General features: G+C 47.3%; 1 protein-coding gene across 3 annotated transcripts in view; it reads left to right on the top strand.

Annotated features, from left to right (window-relative positions):
• LOC110520323 (breast cancer anti-estrogen resistance protein 1) overlaps nucleotides 1–25525 on the top strand; it is a 128210-nt gene that overhangs the window by 86598 nt on the left and 16087 nt on the right. For all 3 annotated transcript variants that reach the window (XM_090221081.1, XM_090220991.1, XM_036974963.2), the window contains exon 2: nucleotides 8827–9477. In XM_090221081.1, the coding sequence (XP_090077207.1) occupies nucleotides 8827–9477 (651 nt within the window). The remainder of the gene's footprint in view (nucleotides 1–8826; nucleotides 9478–25525) is intronic.

Genomic DNA, 25525 nt, shown 5'->3' with positions numbered 1-25525 from the left:
CCTGACGTGTCGGGACGCAGAGTAGTCGTCCCTCTCCCAGGACAAGCAGGCTATTCATCAGAGGGCTGTGACTGGGAGATAGGCCCTGACTGTCCCTCCACTAGACCAACACACAGCACTGCATTCATCACCACCCCAATACACTCAATCCCTGAATACACATGACGCAGACAGATCACAGCACAGCAGCCCTCACTTAGCACTGGGACAATCCTGATTCCTTACGTTGACTACATATAGGGAACATCTGAACGTACATTAACATAGGCATTACTTTCTGGGTATTGTAATAGCACAGTAATTGCACATGTCTATAATTGGCCATATCTGGCACACAGAGAGTAGGCAACCCAGGGTCTGTTCTGGCAGTGGAACAGGGAACAAGGAGTGTTTGATATCTCATCATGAGACTAACAAGGTGCCGGAGTCAATGGAGTGAATGCATGGATGGCTAGGGAAGCCAGGCTTCCCCAAATATTTGACCAATCTTTTTATGTTTTACAATTATAACATCATTTATCTTTCTCTTTTCCGTCAATTTGCAAGTGGGTGAATCTCAATGGAGAAATGATGAGATCGAGGGGAACAGACCCATCTGTCTCAGTATGTATAGACCATGTATCTGATGCTGTCTGGACAGTGAAACAGTGCCCCTCTGTCTCAGTATGTATAGACCATGTATCTGATGCTGTCTGGACAGTGAAACAGTGCCCCTCTGCCTCAGTATGTATAGACCATGTATCTGATGCTGTCTGGACAGTGAAACAGTGCCCATCTGTCTCAGTATGTATAGACCATGTATCTGATGCTGTCTGGACAGTGAAACAGCTCCCCTCTGTCTCAGTATGTATAGACCATGTATCTGATGCTGTCTGGACAGTGAAACAGTGCCCCTCTGCCTCAGTATGTATAGACCATGTATCTGATGCTGTCTGGACAGTGAAACAGTGCCCCTCTGTCTCAGTATGTATAGACCATGTATCTGATGCTGTCTGGACAGTGAAACAGTGCCCCTCTGTCTCAGTATGTATAGACCATGTATCTGATGCTGTCTGGACAGTGAAACAGTGCCCCTCTGTCTCAGTATGTATAGACCATGTATCTGATGCTGTCTGGACAGTGAAACAGCGCCCCTCTGTCTCAGTATGTATAGACCATATATCTGATGCTGTCTGGACAGTGAAACAGTGCCCCTCTGTCTCAGTATGTATAGACCATGTATCTGATGCTGTCTGGACAGTGAAACAGTGCCCCTCTGTCTCAGTATGTATAGACCATGTATCTGATGCTGTCTGGACAGTGAAACAGCTCCCCTCTGTCTCAGTATGTATAGACCATGTATCTGATGCTGTCTGGACAGTGAAACAGTGCCCATCTGTCTCAGTATGTATAGACCATGTATCTGATGCTGTCTGGACAGTGAAACAGTGCCCCTCTGTCTCAGTATGTATAGACCATGTATCGGATGCTGTCTGGACAGTGAAACAGCTCCCCTCTGTCTCAGTATGTATAGACCATGTATCTGATGCTGTCTGGACAGTGAAACAGCGCCCCTCTGTCTCAGTATGTATAGACCATGTATCTGATGCTGTCTGGACAGTGAAACAGTGCCCCTCTGTCTCAGTATGTATAGACCATGTATCTGATGCTGTCTGGACAGTGAAACAGTGCCCCTCTGTCTCAGTATGTATAGACCATGTATCTGATGCTGTCTGGACAGTGAAACAGTGCCCCTCTGTCTCAGTATGTATAGACCATGTATCTGATGCTGTCTGGACAGTGAAACAGTGCCCCTCTGTCTCAGTATGTATAGACCATGTATCTGATGCTGTCTGGACAGTGAAACAGTGTCCCTCTGTCTCAGTATGTATAGACCATGTATCTGATGCTGTCTGGACAGTGAAACAGCGCCCCTCTGTCTCAGTATGTATAGACCATGTATCTGATGCTGTCTGGACAGTGAAACAGTGCCCCTCTGTCTCAGTATGTATAGACCATGTATCTGATGCTGTCTGGACAGTGAAACAGCTCCCCTCTGTCTCAGTATGTATAGACCATGTATCTGATGCTGTCTGGACAGTGAAACAGCGCCCCTCTGTCTCAGTATGTATAGACCATGTATCTGATGCTGTCTGGACAGTGAAACAGCGCCCCTCTGTCTCAGTATGTATAGACCATGTATCTGATGCTGTCTGGACAGTGAAACAGCGCCCCTCTGTCTCAGTATGTATAGACCATGTATCTGATGCTGTCTGGACAGTGAAACAGCGCCCCTCTGTCTCAGTATGTATAGACCATGTATCTGATGCTGTCTGGACAGTGAAACAGCTCCCCTCTGTCTCAGTATGTATAGACCATGTATCGGATGCTGTCTGGACAGTGAAACAGTGCCCCTCTGTCTCAGTATGTATAGACCATGTATCTGATGCTGTCTGGACAGTGAAACAGCTCCCCTCTGTCTCAGTATGTATAGACCATGTATCTGATGCTGTCTGGACAGTGAAACAGCGCCCCTCTGTCTCAGTATGTATAGACCATGTATCTGATGCTGTCTGGACAGTGAAACAGCGCCCCTCTGTCTCAGTATGTATAGACCATGTATCTGATGCTGTCTGGACAGTGAAACAGTGTCCCTCTGTCTCAGTATGTATAGACCATGTATCTGATGCTGTCTGGACAGTGAAACAGTGCCCCTCTGTCTCAGTATGTATAGACCATGTATCTGATGCTGTCTGGACAGTGAAACAGTGCCCCTCTGTCTCAGTATGTATAGACCATGTATCTGATGCTGTCTGGACAGTGAAACAGTGCCCCTCTGTCTCAGTATGTATAGACCATGTATCTGATGCTGTCTGGAACAAAATAGCATGACATGTTGCCGCTATAGCATTTGATGGATTGATGCCATCAAGCATTTGGCCTCCCTTGATAAAAAAATAGAATAATTAGCCAATCAGCATTGAGTTGAGCTCAACTGTTGGTTGTCCTGGCAACAGCAAAACTCCTCTCAATGTAGACCAATGGCTTCACACCAATCAAATCACACCCTAAGCGAAACGTCATCCTTGTCAGACAAACGTGTCTGTTGATTTCATGTCCTGTAGTAGCTAGTTTGCTAAATCGTCCCTTTCCTAGGCCATGGATGGAGAAGTGGATTTGGACTTGTGGTTTTGACTTAATTCTCTGTACAGGCAATGATTATGACGCCGATTCTGATCTAACCATAAATGAATATATTGTGCCACTGGTCTGAGACGACTGAAGTTCAATATGTAGTCTAGTAGGCTCACGTTAACTAGTTAACTTAGCTGGTGCATTGTTCCCATACCAGGAAGTTAGGGTTAAAAACTAAACTAAAATTGAACCAACATGAAAGAGATGAGGATGGCATTGGTGTTCAACTAGTCTACAAGTAGGGTGTGTCAACTTAATTGTATTATATATTATACTTGCACGCACACACACACACACACACACACACACACACACACACACACACACACACACACACACACACGGAAATCAGTACCATGGACAGCCACATACACTCCGGTTCAAAAGTTTATGGTCACTTCAAAATGTTTTTTCCATTAAAATAACATCAAATTGATCAGAAATACAGTGTAGACATTGTTAATGTTGTAAATGACTATTGTAGATAAAAACTGAAGATTTTTAATAGAATATCTACATATTACAGAGGCCCATTATCAGCAACCATCACTCCTGTGTTCCAATGGCACGTTGTGTTAACTAATCCAAGTTTATCATTTTAAAATGCTAATTGATCATTAGAAAACCCTTTTGCAATTATTTTAGCACAGCTGAAACTGTTGTCCTGATTAAAGAAGCAATTAAACTGGTCTTTAGAATAGTTGAGTATCTGAAGCATCAGCATTTGTGGGTTCGATTACAGGCTCAAAAGGGCCAGAAACAAAGAACTTTATTCTGAAAACTCTATTCTAGTTCTGAGAAATGAAGGCTATTCCATGCGAGAAGTTTCCAAGAAACTGAAGCTCTCGTACAACGCTGTGTACTACTCCCTTGACAGAACAGCGCAAACTCGCCCTAACCAGAATAGAAATAGGAGTGGGAGGCCCCAGTGTACAACTGAGCAAGAGAACATTAGAGTGTCTAGTTTGGGAAACAGACGCCTCACAAGTCCTCAACTGGCAGCTTCATTAAATAGTACCCGCAAAGCACCAGTCTCAACATCAACAGTGAAGAGGCGACTCCGGGATGCTGGCCTTCTAGGCAGAGTTGCAAAGAAAAAGCCATATCTCAGACTGGCCAATAAAAGATTAAGATGGGCAAAATAACACAGACACTGGACAGAGGAAGATTGGAAATAAGTGTTATGGACAGACTAATCTAAGTTTGAGGTGTTCGGATCACAAAGAAGAACATTCGTGAGACGCAGAAAAAATGAAAAGATGCTGGAGGAGTGCTTGACGCCATCTGTCAAGCATGGTGGAGGTAATGTGATGGTCTGGGGTTGCTTTGGTGGTGGTAAAGTGGGAGATTTGTACAGGGTAAAAGGGATCTTGAAGAAGGAAGGCTTTCACTCCATTTTGCAACGCCATGCCATACCCTGTGGATGGCTCTTAATTGGAGCCAATTTCCTCCTACAACAGAACAATGACCCAAAGCACAGCTCCAAACTAGACAATAACTATTTAGGGAAGAAGCAGTCAGCTGGTATTCTGTCTATAATGGAGTGGCCAGCACAGTCACCAGATCTCAACCCTATTGAGCTGTTGTGGGAGCAGCTTGACCGTATGGTACGTAAGAAGTGCACATCAAGCCAATCCAACTTGGGGTGAAATCTCTTCAGATTACCTCAACAAATTGACAACTAGAATGCCAATGTCTACAAGGCTGTAATTGCTGCAAATGGAGGATTCTTTGACGAATGCAAAGTTTGAAGGACACAATTATTATTTAAATGAAAAATAATTATTTATAACCTTGTCAACGTCTTGACTATATTTCCTATTATTTTTGCAACTAATTTCATGTATGTTTTCATGGAAAACAAGGACATTTGTAAGCAACCTTGGTTGGACTAAATAGTTTTTGTTATCTTTAAGTTTGTTTTCAGTGTATTAAACTAAGCATATATAGCCTTGTTGATGATGTTTGAAGTGGTCCTGGAATAGCAGAGGCAGTGCTCCTGTTGTCTTTGTGCTGACTTGCGGTAACTCTGTAGTTCTAAATCAGTAGTTGTTTAGTAAACTGTCAAACATTAACTTGCTTGACCATGCTGAAGGTCATAACTGTTTGTTAGGTGTAATATTTGCTTTGTGGACTTGAACGGACAGATGTTCCTCCTCGGTTTTGTGATGAAACAAACGTATGTGTAGTTGACTTTATTCTGCAGTAGCAGCTGTGACTGTTGTCTGTTTGTTGTCTCAGCCTCATTGTACAGTGCCTTGCGAAAGTATTCGGCCCCCTTGAACTTTGCGACCTTTTGCCACATTTCAGGCTTCAAACATAAAGATATAAAACTGTATTTTTTGTGAAGAATCAACAACAAGTGGGACACAATCATGAAGTGGAACGACATTTATTGGATATTTCAAACCTTTTTAACAAATCAAAAACTGAAAAATTGGGCGTGCAAAATTATTCAGCCCCCTTAAGTTAATACTTTGTAGCGCCACCTTTTGCTGTGATTACAGCTGTAAGTCGCTTGGGGAATGTCTCTATCAGTTTTGCACATCGAGAGACTGACATTTTTTCCCATTCCTCCTTGCAAAACAGCTCGAGCTCAGTGAGGTTGGATGGAGAGCATTTGTGAACAGCAGTTTTCAGTTCTTTCCACAGATTCTCAATTGGATTCAGGTCTAGACTTTGACTTGGCCATTCTAACACCTGGATATGTTTATTTTTGAACCATTCCATTGTAGATTTTGCTTTATGTTTTGGATCATTGTCTTGTTGGAAGACAAATCTCCGTCCCAGTCTCAGGTCTTTTGCAGACTCCATCAGGTTTTCTTCCAGAATGGTCCTGTATTTGGCTCCATCCATCTTCCCATCAATTTTAACCATCTTCCCTGTCCCTGCTGAAGAAAAGCAGGCCCAAACCATGATGCTGCCACCACCATGTTTGACAGTGGGGATGGTGTGTTCAGGGTGATGAGCTGTGTTGCTTTTACGCCAAACATAATTAAATTTTGGTTTCATCTGACCAGAGCACCTTCTTCCACATGTTTGGTGTGTCTCCCAGGTGGCTTGTGGCAAACTTTAAACGACACTTTTTATGGATATCTTTAAGAAATGACTTTCTTCTTGCCACTCTTCCATAAAGGCCAGATTTGTGCAATATACAACTGATTGTTGTCCTATGGACAGAGTCTCCCACCTCAGCTGTAGATCTCTGCAGTTCATCCAGAGTGATCATGGGCCTCTTGGCTGCATCTCTGATCAGTCTTCTCCTTGTATGAGCTGAAAGTTTAGAGGGACGGCCAGGTCTTGGTAGATTTGCAGTGGTCTGATACTCCTTCCATTTCAATATTATCGCTTGCACAGTGCTCCTTGGGATGTTTAAAGCTTGGGAAATCTTTTTGTATCCAAATCCGGCTTTAAACTTCTTCACAACAGTATCTCGGACCTGCCTGGTGTGTTCCTTGTTCTTCATGATGCTCTCTGCGCTTTTGACGGACCTCTGAGACTATCACAGTGCAGGTGCATTTATACGGAGACTTGATTACACACAGGTGGATTGAATTTATCATCATTAGTCATTTAGGTCAACATTGGATCATTCAGAGATCCTCACTGAACTTTTGGAGATAGTTTGCTGCACTGAAAGTAAAGGGGCTGAATAATTTTGCACGCCCAATTTTTCAGTTTTTGATTTGTTAAAAAAGTTTGAAATATCCAATAAATGTCGTTCCACTTCATGATTGTGTCCCACTTGTTGTTGATTCTTCACAAAAAAATACAGTTTTATATCTTTATGTTTGAAGCCTGAAATGTGGCAAAAGGTCACAAAGTTCAAGGGGGCCGAATACTTTCGCAAGGCACTGTATATCACGCTGGTGTATGAATGAATGGGTTATAGAGCAAACAATGCAATTATCACAACATAGTGGCCGTGGTGGGGGTGGTACATGTTTTACTGGCTTGGCTTCCTCAGTGGTTTTACCCACACACCTCTACTGGCCGTGGTGGGGGTGGTACATGTTTTACTGGCTTGGCTTCCTCAGTGGTTTTACCCACACACCTCTACTGGCCGTGGTGGGGGTGGTACATGTTTTACTGGCTTGGCTTCCTCAGTGGTTTTACCCACACACCTCTACTGGCCGTGGTGGGGGTGGTACATGTTTTACTGGCTTGGCTTCCTCAGTGGTTTTACCCACACACCTCTACTGGCCGTGGTGGGGGTGGTACATGTTTTACTGGCTTGGCTTCTTCAGTGGTTTTACCCACACACCGCTACTGGCCGTGGTGGGGGTGGTACATGTTTTACTGGCTTGGCTTCCTCAGTGGTTTTACCCACACACCTCTACTGGCCGTGGTGGGGGTGGTACATGTTTTATCTGGCTGTGATTCAGGCAGCACAAAGAATATGGGAAATATATATGATTTATTTATGGTGCATGTGCATGTGTCTATGTCTGTGTATCTATAATGGGGAGAACGACAGAGATAGTCAGGTCAGGATGTGTCATAATGGGTTTTAGACAGGGGAACCTCTGCTGACCGTATTGATAACCACACTGTGAACAGATAGACACTATCTCCACTGCATGGAACCCTGTCCCCACACCCTGTCAGGCTGGTCACAAACATCCTCATCCCAGTGATAGTCCATCTGGGCTGGGGAGGGAGATAGCCATGGGCAGGAGGGCGGGAGACAGAGCTGTAGCTCTCTCGGTCGTAAATGATCAGCCCTGTGCCCTGTGTGGCATTGCTCTTTGATAGAGGCCTGGGTGCTGAATAGACAGATTAATAGTGGCAAGGAATGAGAGGCCCCTCTGGTATAGGCAACATTGACTCTCCCTCTCTTAATAAACACACATATGGACTAAGGTGGACAACGAGAAGCCAGGCAATAAATCAGAAAGTGGAGGCAACTCACAATTAACCAATCAGGCGTAGCTAATATAGCTTGGAGAGAGGGAGGGAGAGAGGGAGGGAGAGAGGGAGCGAGAGAGAGAGAGAGAGAGAGAGAGAGAGAGAGAGAGAGAGAGAGAGAGAGAGAGAGAGAGAGAGAGAGAGAGAGAGAGAGAGAGAGAGAGAGAGAGAGAGAGAGAGAGAGAGAGAGAGAGAGAGAGAGAGAGAGAGAGAGAGAGAGAGAGAGAGAGAGAGAGAGAGAGAGAGAGAGAGAGAGAGAGAGAGGGTAGGGAAGTCTTTGTCTTTTGCCTCTACGTGACCACGTGGGACAAACACTGGTTAAGTCACTGGTTGAGCCCCATGCCAGACTTGTCTTACCACTCTGTACTAGGGGAGGGAGGGGATACCGGTCAGGGGGGCACTCCAAATATTGGTTTATTTCCAAAGCATCCCATAGTGAGTGGGTGGCTGTGTTTGCTCTGGGCTGGCAGATGGAGCCTGTGCTGTTAGGTGTCAGCTTTGTTTTATAGTTATCTAACTGTCCTGGAAGGTATTGAGTCTGGTATATGGAGTCAGCCTGCCCTGGCACTAGGGAATTTGACAGTCTAACATTATGGAAGTAAGTGTTCTTTCTCACTGAAGGGTACTACAACCGAGTATAACATCTGGAACTTTGTTCAACAAACTCTGGGTATCCAATCAATTAAAGACAACACAGCTTGTCTGTAAAGGAATAATTAACTAACCCTCTCCTTTTTTCTGCAGAACGTTCTGGCCAAGGCCCTGTACGACAATGTGGCTGAGTCTCCAGACGAGCTGTCCTTCCGGAAAGGGGACATCATGACGGTACTGGAGCGGGACACCCAGGGTCTGGATGGCTGGTGGCTCTGCTCTCTGCATGGACGCCAGGGCATCGTCCCTGGAAACCGCCTCAAGATCCTGGTGGGCATGTATGACAAGGCTGGGCAGCAGCAGTCTCCACTCCCCCATGCCTCCCAACCTGGCCCTGCCCAGAGCCCGAGCCAGCTGGCCTTCCCCCCGCAGAGTGCCTACTGCAAGCCCTCCCCCTCCTCCCAGTACACAGCCATGCACCCTGCCTTCTCCAACCCTGGGCCTGTCCCCGCCCTACCTGACAGCATCTACATGATGCCCCCCAACCATGGCAAGCTGCCTTCTTCAAGCCTGTACCAGATACCCATGGGCCCCCAAGCCCCACCCAAGGCCCCCATGCTCTCCCAGAAGAAGTTCCACGCTCCTGTTCAGGACATCTATCAGGTGCCTCCCTCAGCAGGAGGGCCTGGTCCTGGGCAGGATATCTACCAGGTTCCCCCCTCACTGAACCAGACTCAGGACATCTACCAGATCCCCCCCTCCATAGAGAAGAGGAGCTGGGACTCCTCCAAACCTCTAGGAAAGGTAAGTCTGTTTTGAAAAATATTGCACATTACACAACAAACACGTTCCTCTAAAATCTTAAATACAGACTTGTTAGACATTTAGGTCCACAATAGCTAGTTTAGGCTCTCATTGTCATCTGACCTCATCCTGGTTGGGATATGTTTGGTATCTGAGCATGTTTGGTATCCTGTTATTGTTTCTCCCTCACTTCCTCTGTCTGTTGTTCTCACTCTCAACAACAGCTCAAGGCTCCATGTCATTTTCAAAGCCTCAGGAGAAGAGAGGGGGGATGGGGAGAGGATAGGAGGGATGGGGAGAGCAGAGGGGAGAGGGGGGATGGGGAGAGGAGAGGAGGGATGGGGAGAGCAGAGGGGGGATGGGGAGAGGAGAGGAGGGATGGGGAGAGGAGAGGAGGGATGGGGAGAGGAGAGGGGGGATGGGGAGAGGAGAGGAGGGATGGGGAGAGGAGAGGGGGGATGAGAAGAGGAGGGATGGGGAGAGGAGAGGAGGGATGGGGAGAGGAGAGGGGGGATGGGGAGAGGAGAGGAGGGATGGGGAGAGGAGAGGGGGGATGGGGAGAGGAGAGGAGAGGGGGGATGGAGAGAGGAGAGGGGGGAGGGGGGAGGAGAAGGGGATGGGGAGAGGAGAGGGGGATGGGGAGAGGAGAGGGGGGATGGGGAGAGGAGGGGAGGGATGGGGAGAGGAGAGGGGGGATGGGGAGAGCAGAGGAGGGATGGGGAGAGCAGAGGGGGGATGGGGAGAGGAGAGCAGAGGGGGGATGGGGAGAGGAGAGCAGAGGGGGGATGGGGAGAGGAGAGGGTGATGGGGAGAGGAGAGGGGGGATGGGGAGAGGAGAGGAGAGGGGGGATGGAGAGGGGGGAGGGGGGAGGAGAAGGGGATGGGGAGAGGAGAGGGGGGTGGGGAGTGGAGAAGGGGATGGGGAGAGGAGAGGGGGGATGGGGAGAGGAGAGGAGAGGGGGGATGGAGAGGGGGGAGGGGGGAGGAGAAGGGGATGGGGAGAGGAGAGGGGGGTGGGGAGTGGAGAAGGGGATGGGGAGAGGAGAGGGGAATGGGGAGAGGAGAGGGGGGATGGGGAGAGGAGGGATGGGGGGAGGAGATGCGGATGGGGAGAGGAGAGGAGGGATGGGGAGAGGAGAGGAGGGAGGGGATGGGGAGAGGAGAGGTGGGATGGGGAGAGGAGAGGGGGGAGAGGATAGGGGGGATGGGGAGTGGAGAGGGGGATGGGGAGAGGAGAGGGGGACATATATTGGAATAAATAATGTTTTTTTTAAATAATTCAGGTATCTATCTGCTGGGGTTGGGTGAGTAAGCATTTTGCTCTGTTAGGCAGCAGGCTGGAAGGGGGGTACCAGTATCAGCCAGTGCGGTAACAGTAACAGTACAGTTTGTTGTGGCTGGTATTCTCCAGGGAGTGCCCCCCAGGCCTGCCTTAGAGCACTGAGCCATGTGTGAGAGCAGCGCTGGAAGTGAAGTGTGATGATGAGGGAGGAGTGATTGGGAGGCAGCAGCAAGGTGCACCTGGTCCCTGCAGGAAGAGGCGTATCACATGAGATGTCTCACCGTCTTAAGTCCCCACAGACTTACGGTTTTAGGCATATTATGCAACGATTTTCCCGTCTCAGACAAAATGTCCACTTCATGGGGCAAATTCTTAGGTCATTAACGATTGTTGGACGTCTTGGCTCGTTCAGTGTGACAGGGTCTAGGTCTGCCGATTAGGTACCGCTACGTTCAGTGTGACAGGGTCTCGGTCTGCCGATTAGGTACCGCTACGTTCAGTGTGACAGGGTCTAGGTCTGCCGATTAGGTACCGCTACGTTCAGTGTGACAGGGTCTAGGTCTGCCGATTAGGTACCGCTACGTTCAGTGTGACAGGGTCTAGGTCTGCCGATTAGGTACCGCTACGTTCAGTGTGACAGGGTCTAGGTCTGCCGATTAGGTACCGCTACGTTCAGTGTGACAGGGTCTAGGTCTGCCGATTAGGTACCGCTACGTTCAGTGTGACAGGGTCTAGGTCTGCCGATTAGGTACCGCTACGTTCAGTATGACAGGGTCTCGGTCTGCCGATTAGGTACCGCTACGTTCAGTCGTAGGCTCTGACAAATGTTTAGCCTGTATCGTGTTTATGGCTGGTGCTACGAGCCGATCCCGGTGACTGACCAATAGGAACAAGGCCGGCACTTGAATATGCACATAAGAATACGATTATTGTGAATAGTCAGACTAATATAATAGTTTGATTAATGCTTTGCAAGAAGAAACATTTCACTAGTAATCCTGTTTACATGACGCACAAACTCACCAATCAAAATACACGTTCTTCCACAGCGACCATGTTATTTTGGGGAAGCCAATGATTATGATATATATATATATATATATATATACATATATTTGACCTTTATTTTATTAGGGAAGACATAGTGTTACCTAGGTCTCTTTTTCAAATGCGCCCAGTTGATTCTGAGTTTGTATGTAAAAACTATTTCTAACATGGATATTTTCAGTTTTTCGGAAATCACTACACTCACAGTGCTGGTACCTGCGCGGGTCAAATAGACCACTGCAGTTGATGTAGCCTATGTCGGCTGATGTAAATAGTTGCAGGATTGTGATGACAGTTGATGTAGCCTATGTCGGCTGATGTAAATAGTTGCAGAATGTGATAACACAGTTGATGTAGCCTATGTCGGCTGATGTAAATAGTTGCAGAATGTGATAACACAGTTGATGTAGCCTATGTTGGCTGATGTAAATAGTTGCAGAATGTGATAACACAGTTGATGTAGCCTATGTCGGCTGATGTAAATAGTTGCAGAATGTGATGACACAGTTGATGTAGCCTATGTCGGCTGATGTAAATAGTTGCAGAATGTGATAACACAGTTGATGTAGCCTATGTCGACTGATGTAAATAGTTGCAGAATGTGATAACACAGTTGATGTAGCCTATGTCGGCTGATGTAAATAGTTGCAGAATGTGATAACACAGTTGATGTAGCCTATGTCGACTGATGTAAATAGTTGCAGAATGTGATAACACAGTTGATGTAGCCTATGTCGACTGATGTAAATAGTTGCAGAATGTGATAACACAGTTGATGTAGCCTATGTCGGCTGATGTAAATAGTTGCAGAATGTGATAACACAGTTGATGTAGCCTATGTCGGCTGATGTAAATAGTTGCAGGATTGTGATGACACAGTTGATGTAGCCTATGTCGGCTGATGTAAATAGTTGCAGAATGTGATAACACAGTTGATGTAGCCTATGTCGGCTGATGTAACTAGTTGCAGAATGTGATAACACAGTTGATGTAGCCTATGTCGGCTGATGTAAATAGTTGCAGAATGTGATAACACAGTTGATGTAGCCTATGTCGGCTGATGTAAATAGTTGCAGAATGTGATGACACAGTTGATGTAGCCTATGTCGGCTGATGTAAATAGTTGCAGAATGTGACGACACAGTTGATGTAGCCTATGTCGGCTGATGTAAATAGTTGCAGAATGTGATAACACAGTTGATGTAGCCTATGTCGACTGATGTAAATAGTTGCAGAATGTGATGACACAGTTGATGTAGCCTATGTCGGCTGATGTAAATAGTTGCAGAATGTGATGACACAGTTGATGTAGCCTATGTCGACTGATGTAAATAGTTGCAGAATGTGATGACACAGTTGATGTAGCCTATGTCGACTGATGTAAATAGTTGCAGAATGTGATGACACAGTTGATGTAGCCTATGTTGGCTGATGTAAATAGTTGCAGAATGTGACGACAGAACTGAAGCAAACCGTACAATCTGGCCAGGTTTATATCAATATTTTAATTTGGGAACATCGCACAGTGTGACGTGTTTTTAATGGCAAAATACTGAATCTAACGTACGGTAGGTCTGCAGGTCGGCCTTTAAACATGTCTGCTGCCGACATATAAAGGGAATTAGAACACAGATACAGTATGGGATCTCTGTGGCCTCTCCTCTCATCCCACAGCAGGTCTGTCTACGAGGCATGACCACAGGGCTTTGTCCTTCACAGAGGGGGCTAGAGATGGGCCTCTGCATGGTTGAGATCTGCCTCTCAATAAGGCCAGCTATCTGTCAGATACAGAAGTACAGACGCTCACAAAGAGAAGGAACAGAGAGTTAAACAGTAGTATCTGACAAAACAAACATTGCCTTTGTGTTCCCTTGCTGTGAGCGTGTTAAACCTATGTCCTATCCCCAATGATGTATGGGTGCAACTTCAAAACAATCTGAAAACGAGAGGAGAACACCAGCTGTAGAAAGAGGGAGTGATTTGAAGACAAAACAAACTCACGTGACATTTGGATTGAGGGGACATAAGAGAAAGGGATCAGAGAGGAGTCCAAGGCCAGGGCTCACAGAGAAACAGTGGACGGGCCGATGAGGAGCTCCCACCCGGTGATAAGACAGAGGACTCCCAACAGAGTTCACACTCCAGCCCAGAGCAGTGTTTCCAAATGTTGGCTGATTCTAGAGTACTGCCTCAGTCTGGTGGAACTCTCTAAATGTCATATAGTGTCATCCCAACAGCAGGCAGTACAGGAAGTAGAGCGGGAGGAGAGCAAGTACAACTAGTAGGGAGTAATACAAGTGAAAATCCTGTATCTCACCACAGTCCCACAGTAAAACATTATAAATATGGAGAGATCTGAAGGTCCAGTGGTAGAGATTGTTGTCAAAGTAATTCCCTCTTAAGGCTGTGTTGTGCAGGTTATGTTATGCACATATTTACCTTGAATTAATGACCTGTATTGTTAGTACTTGTCCTTGTAACCTGAGGTGAACCCTTCCATTCCGCCCCCCTTGGACACTGAGCCAACACACACACACACACACACACACACACACACACACACACACACACACACACACACACACACACACACACACACACACACACACACACACACTGGGATGAAGACTAATTAGGGAATGAGGGAAAACACCGGCATTGTCTCAGCATCCTCTGCTGCTCAACTGGAGGAGGTAGAGACTAGTACAAAGACAGTTACACTTGGCAAACATCTGATAAGCAGGAAGACAACACAGCTTGTCTGTAAATGTAAAGCAATAACACACACTCAGAATCTTACTCTAGACCCATGTCACTAGTGTTAGATTGTTATGCTGCTTGATTTTGTGTGCTGACCACCTCAGCCTTTTCCTTAGATGAACCGGCAACAGTTGAGCAGGTTGGAGAGGTGAGGAGGTTGGTAAAATACCCAGTTGGTACGACGAGCCTTCCCCAGACTGGCAGGGGGGCACCCTGATCCCAGTCAGCTGTGCCAGCCAAGCCTGGTCCAGGCCTGGGGACAGGGGATGGGAGACGGGGGCAGGAGGTGGGAGGGGGTTGCGGAAGGCTAAGCAGCAGCTGGAACAACTGTGATTGGTTAGCAGGCCTTACATCAAAGAGGATGTCTTTTGAATGGGTGTGGCCCTGGCACACTCCTTCAAGAGCCTGGAATTCTCTCCCTCCTTCCCTCATCAGCCCCTGTCCTCGTCCTTGTCCTCGTCCTCTCCATTCGCTCAGCCCCCCTTGTCCTTGTCCTCTCCATTCGCTCAGCCTTCCCTGTCCTCGTCCTCTCCATTCTCTCAGCCCCCCCTGTCCTCGTCCTCTCCATTCTCTCAGCCCCCCCTGTCCTCGTCCTCTCTATTCGCTTAGCCTTCCCTGTCCTCTTCCTCTCCATTCTCTCAGCCCCCCCTGTCCTCGTCCTCTCCATTCACTCAGCCCCCCCTGTCCTCGTCCTCTCCATTCTCTCAGCTCCCCTGTCCTCGTCCTCTCTATTCGCTCAGCCTTCCCTGTCCTCGTCCTCTCCATTCTCTCAGCCCCCCCTGTCCTCGTCCTCTCCATTCACTCAGCCCCCAATGTCCTCGTCCTCTCCATTCTCTCAGCCCCCCTGTCCTAGTCCTCTCCATTCACTCAGCCCCCCTGTCCTCGTCCTCTCCATTCACTCAGCCCCCCCTGTCCTCGTCCTCTCCATTCACCCAGCCCCCCCTGTCCTCGTCCTCTCCATTCACCCAGCCCCCCCTGTCCTCGTCCTCTCCATTCTCTCAGCCACCCCTGTCCTCGTCCTCTCCATTCTCTCAGCCCCCCTGTCCTCGTCCTCTCCATTCTCTCAGCCCCCCTGTCCTCGTCCTCTCCATTCTCTCAGCCCCCCTGTCCTCGTCCTCTCCATTCTCTCAGCCCCCCTGTCCTCGTCCTCTCCATTCTCTCAGCCACCCCTGTCCTCGTCCTCTCCATTCTCTCAGCCCCCCTGTCCTCGTCCTCTCCATTCTCTCAGCCCCCCCTGTCCTCGTCCTCTCCATTCTCTCAGCCACCACTCTCGGACCGACTCAGTGTTTTTCAGTTTTCTACCTAATCCATTTATGCTGCATTGGTATGCCACGTAGCCACTCAAAAACAACCCCCACCTCTCATTCAAACCATGGCAACTGCTTAGCCCAGCCAGAGAAACAAACAAGTCAACAATTCACCGCTGTCTATCTGTCCTCTTCCCATCTGAAAGAGAAGACAGAACCTGAGTGGCCTCAGTAAACACCCAGCTGTGTTAGAGCTGAAAACACCACTGTACTCTCTGCCTCTGAAACCCAATTAATCAGAAAGGATATATTTCATCCAGACTCTTTGCTATCTCCCTCAGTACCTTTAGCAGGGTTGCTATAAGAGGTCATGACCTGGCTCCTGTATGTCTATAGGAGAATCCACTGATTTCCTGATATGTGCTAAATGCTAAGCTGACAGTGGCTTGAGAGTTGCACCACTCAGACATTGAGGAGGAATGACAGACTCCACTGGGACTGGAGCTACCACGTGATCTTTTACAACCTTCTCTCCTGCTACTGTCTACAAATTATTTCAAAGTACAGTGTGTGTCTGTGACTGACATGTTCAAAGCAGAACTCACTGCTATTGTGTGAGGCTGACGGTTGGTGGAGAGGTGGAGTTGAAGAGCGATCTGTTTGAGCCTGGGCTCCTTTGATTAGGGCCATCGAGGTAGATCCAAGCCTTCTTATCACCTGCAGCCTCTAATGACCCTGTGTGCAGGTGAGAGACGCTGTGATAAGGAGCCTGGCAGCCGGGGGCTAACAGCACATCTGCTATGGGACTCAGCTCCTCTCCTCCCCTCTGCACTGCACCTGTAGAAAAAGGTGGGAGATTGAGATTCTATTGGTGGTTTTGTGGGCTGCCTGCTCTGAAAGTAAATGTGTAATCTCATGAGTGTTTAAAGAGACCTGGCGGGCGCTCACTTGAAATGTAGGGAGGAGAAGGGGAGGGGCTTATCTGCAGGAGCAGGCAGGCTTGTTGGGGAAGGTTTCTTCATGGAGTGAGGGAGGAAGGATGGGGGTGGGTGAGGCATCAGGGGAGAGAGAATGAAGGTGTGTGTGACCTGCTAAAGAAATGGCTGCGTGCTGTTGCCTATTTAGCACATAAATATACTAGATACACGTGTGTCTGTGTGCGCGCTTGTGATGGATGATGTGAGGAGAGGGAATGCGGGCAGGGAACAGAGAGAGATGGATGGATGTACAGCCGAGGAGTCACTCTCCCGCAGGCTAGAGCAACAGTCTAAAAGCAGCTGCCGGTCCGAAGAGCAGAAATGAGCTCATCCATAGAGATGAGACGGCTGCTGTGTGTTCCTGTTAGTGCCTCGCAGGCTTGTACTTTTGTGGCCTTCTTTATCTGTAACCACACATTCCTGTGTGCACTACCTCTCTCTGTGCCTCACTCCCACATGGCCCCTGTAGCTTTACCTCATCTAGTTTCAGCCTGGGAGCCAGAGGAGCTCTTCTGTGCACTGCCACACACCCCAGCCATGCACTATCACACTACCACTTATTTATTTCTTCACTCCCCTTCTATATCTCTCTTCCCACACTCTCCCTCCCATTCTCTGTCTCTGTAAGCGGAGAAGTCCTTCTCCTAATGAAGAAAGCGCTCCTGTCTGATTGTGTTAATGTAGGCAGTCCTCTGCAGCCCTCTGGGGTTCGTGTCTCCGTAGCGCTGAGATTAAAAGACTGTCTCCCGCATTGTGTGCTTCTCTAAAAGGTCCTCTGATTCAGCCCACATCACTATACTGCCCAGCAGTGACAGGGATGGGGGGGGGGTCACTGCATTGGGCAGCGTGTGACTCAGTAAGCATCTCACTAGGCATCTCTGCACAGTGCTCCACTATGCACTCAGAATGTTGTGGGACTGTGTATAAACAGAGGCTCCAGATGTGAGTGTCCCTGCCCAGCTGCTCTGTGCTGTGCTCTGGGAAGGGAACACTGGGAGGGGTGGGAGGCTGTGGTTGGAGTCCCATTCTGGGGCAGCAGGTGGTTAGAGCGTTGAGCCAGTAACTGAAAGGTTGCTAGATCGAAACCCCGAGCTGACAAGGTAAAAATCTGTCGTTCTGCCCCTGAACGAGGCTGTTAACCCACTGTTCCTAGGCCATCATTGTAAATAAGAATTTGTTCTTAACTAACTTGCCTAGTTAAATAAAGGTTAAAAAATAAATAAATACAACAATTCTGTCCCCCCCAGCCTGAGCTCATGCTGGGATGCAGCTTTGATGGCTCTGCCTCCACTCAATGGGGCCCGAGCTTTAGAAGCCCAACTTGAAGTGTGTGGGGAGGAAGTAGGACTGAAGTGGTTGGGTTAGTCTTTATAGAATCAGAGTTCACTCTTCTAGTACATGGCATGTGGGCTCATTGGTCAGCAGCACTGAGGGATGTCTAGAGTACAGCCTCACTACGGACCCAGGTGAATCTATATGCAATCTATCTGTTGCTGCTCAATGGAAGTTGCTCTGGATAAGTTGAGTTTCACACATTGCCTCTGTAGATGTGACGCAGTCTGAGTAAGGAGGTCAGTGAGTGTGTGAGTGTGTGTTTAAAAGCCTTGTTTCTTGCCTGCCAGGTCTCCCCTCCATTACCTACTGTGGACTCATTGTCTGCTCTGATACTGTAGATAAAGGGGAGAGAAAGTGAGTATGGGATACAGAGGGAGAGGGAGGGAGTGCAGAGGGAATCACAGGGGAAACATTGCCCTGAGCAGTGGAGCGCTGATGGGAATATACTTTTTGGGCTGGTCCTGTTAGTACCTCCCCACAAAGCCTACATCAGATAGTGGGGAGGGATGGAGAAAGCCTACATCAGATAGTGGGGAGGGATGGGGAAAGCCTACATCAGATAGTGGGGAGGGATGGAGAAAGCCTACATCAGATAGTGGGGAGGGATGGAGAAAGCCTACATCAGATAGTGGGTAGGGATGGGGAAAGCCTACATCAGATAGTGGGGAGGGATGGAGAAAGCCTACATCAGATAGTGGGGAGGGATGGGGAAAGCCTACATCAGATAGTGGGGAGGGATGGGGAAAGCCTACATCAGATAGTGGGGAGGGATGGAGAAAGCCTACATCAAATAGTGGGGAGAGATGGGGAAAGCCTACATCAGATAGTGGAGAGGGATGGGAAAGCCTACATCAAATAGTGGGGAAGGATGGGGAAAGCCTACATCAGATAGTGGGGAGGGATCGAGAAAGGGGTTAGCAACGGACATGGGTCTTCCCCTTAGCGTAAAAAGCAGATCCCCAGAAGCCTCTCTCTCTGTGATCCAGTGGTTTCTCATCAAAGGGATGGGATATCACAGGAGCCAGGGACGATCTTTGTTCTGGGCTGGGGGAGTCAAAAGGCCAGAGAGAGAGAGAGAGAGGCCAGATTAGAGGTCAGAGTGGAGGGACACAGGGTTCACACACGCACCACTTCAGCTCAACACCAACTCCTGACTCCTGAGTGGTGTCATTAGTGTGAGGATGTGTGTAGCCATGTATGGGTGTTTATATGTGGTGTGTGAGGTTGGCCTTATTAGTGAGTAGTAAACCTAGTGGTCATGGCTTTAATAGGGGCTGGCTCTTTGATGTTTTCATGGTCCTCTCAGTAGGGTCAGGGATAGAAGGGACCAACCTTGAGTAAGGAGACAGGAAATACATAAAGCTTGAAATAATGGGGAACTCAGGCTATGTTCTAGTGTCAATAGTGCATTCATGTAAAAAAGCAAAGCCTAACACTGCTTATTGCACAGTCCAAACAACATGGAAGCATTTCTATTCCCACTTGACACTCTCTCTACCATAGAAATTACAGATGAATAGATTGATAGTGAACGATTCTCCTGTTCTTATCCAACGGTGCTGTGACTAATACCCTGTCACTGCTAGGAGACCTCTCTCACTGCGTTTCCACGATGACACAGTCACGGACATTTTTTTCAATTTTTTTTTCAACATTTAACCTTTTATTTAACAAGCCATTTGAGACATACCTATGTGTGGTGTTGCCAGGAGATGCTGAAGAGAGATTATACATGGGGGTTGTAGACAAAACACCCTGAGAGAGAGCGAAAGAAAGAGAACAAAAAGAGAGAGTTGCAGAGAGTGATGCTCCCAGCCAGTCACGGCCTGCCCAGTCACGGTCTGCCCAGTCACGGCCTGCCCAGTCACGGCCTGCCCAGTCACGGCCTGCCCAGTCACGGTCTGCCCAGTCACGGCCTGCCCAGTCACGGTCTGCCCAGTCACGGCCTGCCCAGTCACGGCCTGCCCAGTCACGGCCTGCCCAGTCACGGCCTGCCCAGTCACGTCAGCTATTTGGGGGCATGTGTCCCTGGCCCGTGGGGCTGTTGAGGGGGTCTTTGCGGATTAGTTGTTGGGCACTCCCTGTCTCCAGTAGCTCTGTACTCCGTCCTGCCAGGCCCACCAGGCTGACCCCCTGTGCCACATGGCACACAGGGGCCAGCAGGAGAGCTCCGACAGAAGTGTGGAGTTAATTAGTGCCTGATTAATCCTGCAGCCCGGACCAAGCAACCAGGGATATGGGGCTGTAAATCTACACACCCCACCCTGCGTCAGTGTCTCAGCCCCCCACACCCCCACGGGCTCCACTACAGTCAAGCATTACTGCACTACTCCCATTTATTGCTGCGGCTGGGACGGATATTAGTTCTGATCTGGGTCACACACCAGCTGCTTGGAAAGTTTTAGGTTAAACAACCCTAATTCTGAGGGAGGATTATGACCTTATTTAAGAGCATTCTCGGAATTGAAACCCTTCGTCAGTACTCTATCCAGGTGTGAAGTAGTCAGTTTGAATATCCCCACATATATTTATAAATATGCAGTTTACCACATACTTATAGGATAAAATTACTACCTATCGGACAAATTTGAATGGGTCTTCTTCCTATATCCTGTAGTCTGTAATCTGTGTGTTTGAACTGTCATATATCCTGTAGTCTGTGATCTGTGAGTTTGACCTGTCCTATATCCTGTAGTCTGTGATCTGTGTGTTTGACCTGTCCTATATCCTGTAGTCTGTGATCTGTGTGTTTTACCTATCCTATATCCTGTAGTCTCTGATCTGTGTGTTTGACCGGTCCTACATCCTGTAGTCTGTGATTTCTGTGTTTGACCTTTCCTATTTCCTGTAGTCTGTGATCTGTGTGTTTGACCTGTCCTATATCCTGTAGTCTGTGATCTGTGTGTTTTACCTATCCTATATCCTGTAGTCTCTGATCTGTGTGTTTGACCGGTCCTACATCCTGTAGTCTGTGATTTGTGTTTGACCTTTCCTATTTCCTGTAGTCTGTGATCTGTGTGTTTGACCTGTCCTATATCCTGTAGTCTCTGATCTGTGTGTTTGACCGGTCCTACATCCTGTAGTCTGTGATTTGTGTTTGACCTTTCCTATTTCCTGTAGTCTGTGATCTGTGTGTTTGACCTGTCCTATATCCTGTAGTCTGTGATCTGTGTGTTTGACCTGTCCTATATCCTGAAGTCTGTGGTCTGTGTGTTTGACCTATCTTATATCCTGTAGTCTGTGATCTGTGTGTTTGACCTGTCCTATATCCTGTAGTCTGTGATCTATGTGTTTGACCTATCCTATATCCTGTAGTCTGTGGTCTGTGTGTTGGACCTATCCTGTAGTCTGTGGTCTGTGTGTTTGACCTATCCTATATCCTGTCGACTGTGATCTGTGTGTTTGACCTGTCCTATATCCTGTATTCTGTGATCTGTGTTTGGCCTGTCCTATATCCTGTAGTCTGTGATCTGTGTTTGACCTGTCCTATATCCTGTAGTCTGTGATCTGTGTGTTTGACCTATCCTATATCCTGTAGTCTGTGATCTGTGTGTTTGACTTGTCCTATATCCTGTAGTCTGTGATCTGTGTGTTTGACCTGTCCTATATCCTGTAGTCTGTGTTTGGCCTGTCCTATATCCTGTAGTCTGTGATCTGTGTGTTTGACCTGTCCTATCTCTTGTAGTCTGTGATCTGTGTGTTTGACCTGTCCTATTTCCTGTAGTCTGTGATCTGTGTGTTTGACCTGTTCTATACCCTGTAGTCTGTGGTCTGTGTGTTTGACCTGGCCTATATCCTGTAGTCTGTGGTCTATGTGTTTGACCTGTCCTATATCCTGTAGTCTGTGATCTGTGTGTTTGACCTGTCCTATAACCTGTAGTCTGTGGTCTGTGTGTTTGACCTATCCTGTAGTCTGTGGTCTGTGTGTTTGACCTGTCCTATATCCTGTAGTCTGTGATCTGTGTGTTCGACCTGTACTGCGTCCAAGCCACACTGCCTACATCTCTCCCTCCCTCTCCCTCTTCGCCATCTTTGAGTGGGCGGTGGTGTAGATGAGGTCACTCTTCTCTGACAGCCACGCCACTCTACCACTGAGGAGGACCCAGGAGCTGGGTTGCTATGACACAGCTGCAGCCTGCCATGTCCTGTGCTGTGCTGGGCCGGGCACTGGCATCACAGCTGATCATGCCTGTAACCTGTGCAGCTGTGAGGCAGTGGTTACACGCCCCAGTCTCTCATGTCTAGGGAAAGATGAGGAAAAATAACATGGAAGAGAGATGCTTGGTGGGGAGGTCATCATCTGCTGTTTGAAGCTGGTGTACAAAATCATCTGCCCCCTGTCCTCTGTCCCCCCTACACATCTCTCGAATGGTCACAGATGGCCCCTCATCAGGCTGAGATGGGGGGGGGGGGGGGTGTATGTGGAGGAATTCTCCTGCACGGTCGGCCTCCTAATCCTCATGAAGAAAAAAATATGTGTGAAGTTACTTCAACTCCCCTCAGCGTTTGGACTTTGACCCTAGGATAAAACACTCAGGGCTTTGTTATTCATGGCCTATTCAGGACCATAGAATAGATTAAGGAATTAGAATACTAGAATGAGCCGTCTTATGATGGGATAAAGGTCAGCCATTTTGGTCAGGGGGTTGGTCAACTATGGTTTGCCAGTGCTGTGATAAGATATTATGTAAAAAGAATATGAATTTGAAGAATTTATCTGCACTGTGTTTGTTAGCTAGCTAGCCAGCTGTGTTTGTTAGCTAGCTAGCCAGCTGTGTTTGTTAGCTAGCCATCCACTTTTAGAGGAATGATTCCATAAATATGTTCAAATGAACTGCTAATATGCCAGCAGTCAGTCCTCAGCCAAATGTTTTCCACACACATAGCTACGTGTAGCCTACTTAGACACCGGGTCCCCACATTTTCCAATCTCCCACACCATATAGCCTGAAGCCATAGGGCTCTTTTCACAGGTTCTATTTCTCTATGTGGGAGCATTGTGAACAGTAGGTCAGGATTTTAAACTGGTTACATGTATATTGAACAACCCAGCAGCTTTTCAGCATGTTTTGTTATATCTGTAACGAAGTTGGCTCTTTTACAATGGGGGTCAATGGGAAAGAATGTTTGTTTTCCTCAATTTGTGTGTGTGGTCGAGGGGAATTTCTTCTTATGACATGAATCCCGACCCGGAGTGTAGCACTCACAGCTTTCCAAGAAAACAACAATTTTGACATTTATGGTCCGTTTGCATATATTTTATCAGCTATTTATACAGAAAATTGGTATAAAACCCATATAAACTGTATTTATAATTACACAACAATGTTTTAGGTTGACAATTGTATTACACCATTTCTGTTATACAACGAGTGAGTCTACTTGGATGCTGATTGGTTAAAACCTAATTCCAGCCGGTGTCTATTCCACAAATTACCCCCAGCTAAATCTATGACGTTAAAATGCCTATTTACTCTGTTCCATCTGACTGCACAATCCACTGTCTCATCAGCCCAGCCAGGCAATTTATGTACTAGATCTCCACTATAAAAAGCATCTAGACATTATCTAACATTTCTTTTAGACTAACATTTAGTTTTCAACAGCAGAGATTTGTATAAACCTTGCTGTCTGTCTCTCTAACATTTGCAACATTGTTTCAATATTGAAAATCAATCTCCAGCTGTCCTATGGTAATGAACGTGTTGGGAGTCGGGACAGGACAGACAGGCTGGCAGCTTTTCTCAGCCAGTTGAAATCATGAAGTTTTTATGGATATACTGTATATGAAGAAATATCAATAGAAGAACAGGAAAGCTAGGTTGCTGTCATACCAACTTTAGTTTGAAGTGATTGTGTTAGCTGTGTAGTTGGCGATCTCTTCTGAACAGTGTCCTGGCGAGAGAGCAAATGTTCTATGCCAGGCGAAATCGCACATCATCAGCTCATTGTTATGGATGCATCCCCCCCAAAATCACTAGAAAACAGCTTAAACAAATGCAAATGCAGTTACGTTGCTGTTATTCTGGCTACACTACACTAACAAGAAAGGAATAAGAACATTGCCAGCCATCATGGCAACCGAACCGATAGAAAGAGCGACCAGCCTGCTTGGGTAGCAACCCTAGATTTGTCTCGGGACTATATCTCGTGGAAGGATGAAATAGTATAAATAAATTCATTAAAATAACGTTTTTTATGAAAACATGTCAATCACTATTTGTGTATATGTTGGTATCCCGTTGTATAAAAGTGATAATGCCCTCGAAGCCGGTGTCGACATCGTCTCGGGCTTAACAACACCTGTGCCAATATATCCTCCAAACACCAGCTTCTCTGGCATTATCACTTAAATATATCACATACCTTTTATTTTCCTGCATATGTAAAACCAGGATTATGCCTCTCAATGCCATTCATTCCAAATAGACTGGTTTGGATTTCTCCCTGCCAATATGACTGCCGTTTTCACCCCGTTCTTGAACTTTGAGTGTTTACGACAGCCCTCTAGTAATTGAATAGGATCTCTATGGTCAGGGAATTGTACTAACGCTGCAACACTCACACTAGGAGGTGAGGGCCCTCGGAATGTGGTGTCAGGAAAATAACCTTACACTCAACGTCAATAAAACAAAGGAGATGATCGTGGACTTCAGGAAACAGCAGAGGGAGCACCCCTCTATCCACATGGAAGGGACAGTAGTGGAGAAGGTGGGAAGTTTTAAGTTCCTCGGCGTACACATCACGGACAAACTGAAATGGTCCACCCACACAGACAGTGTGGTGAAGAAGCGCCTCTTCAACCTCAGGAGGCTGAAGAAATACGGCTTGTCACCAAAAGTACTCACAAACTTTTAGAGATGCACAATCGAGAGCATCCTGTCGGGCTGTATCATCACCTGGTACGGCAGCTGCTCCGCCCACAACCGTAAGGCTCTCCAGAGGGTAGTGAGGTCTGCACAACGCATCACCAGGGGCAAACTACCTGCCCTCCAGGACACCTACACCACCCGATGTCACAGGAAAGTCATAAAGATCATCAAGGACAACAACCACCTGAGCCACAGCCTGTTCACCCCGGTATCATCCAGAAGGCGAGGTCAGTACAGGTGCATCAAACCGGGGACCGAGAGACTGAAAAACAGCTTCTATCTCAAGGCCATCAGACTGTTAAACAGCCACCACTAACATTGAGAGGCTGCTGCCAACATACTGACTCAACTCCAGCCACTTTAATAATGAAAAATTGATGTAATACATGTTTCACCAGCCACTTTAAACAATGCCACTTTATATAATGTTTACATACCCTACATTACTCATCTCATATGTATATACTGTACTCTATACCACCTACTGCATCTTGCCTATGCCGTTCTGTACCATCACTCATTCATATA

The sequence above is a fragment of the Oncorhynchus mykiss genome, chromosome 1, assembly GCF_057628025.1.
Source record: "Oncorhynchus mykiss isolate SJ-2025 chromosome 1, ASM5762802v1, whole genome shotgun sequence".
In the NCBI taxonomy this organism is placed as follows: Eukaryota; Metazoa; Chordata; class Actinopteri; order Salmoniformes; family Salmonidae; genus Oncorhynchus; species Oncorhynchus mykiss.
This window is presented reverse-complemented; position numbering and strand designations above follow the sequence as displayed.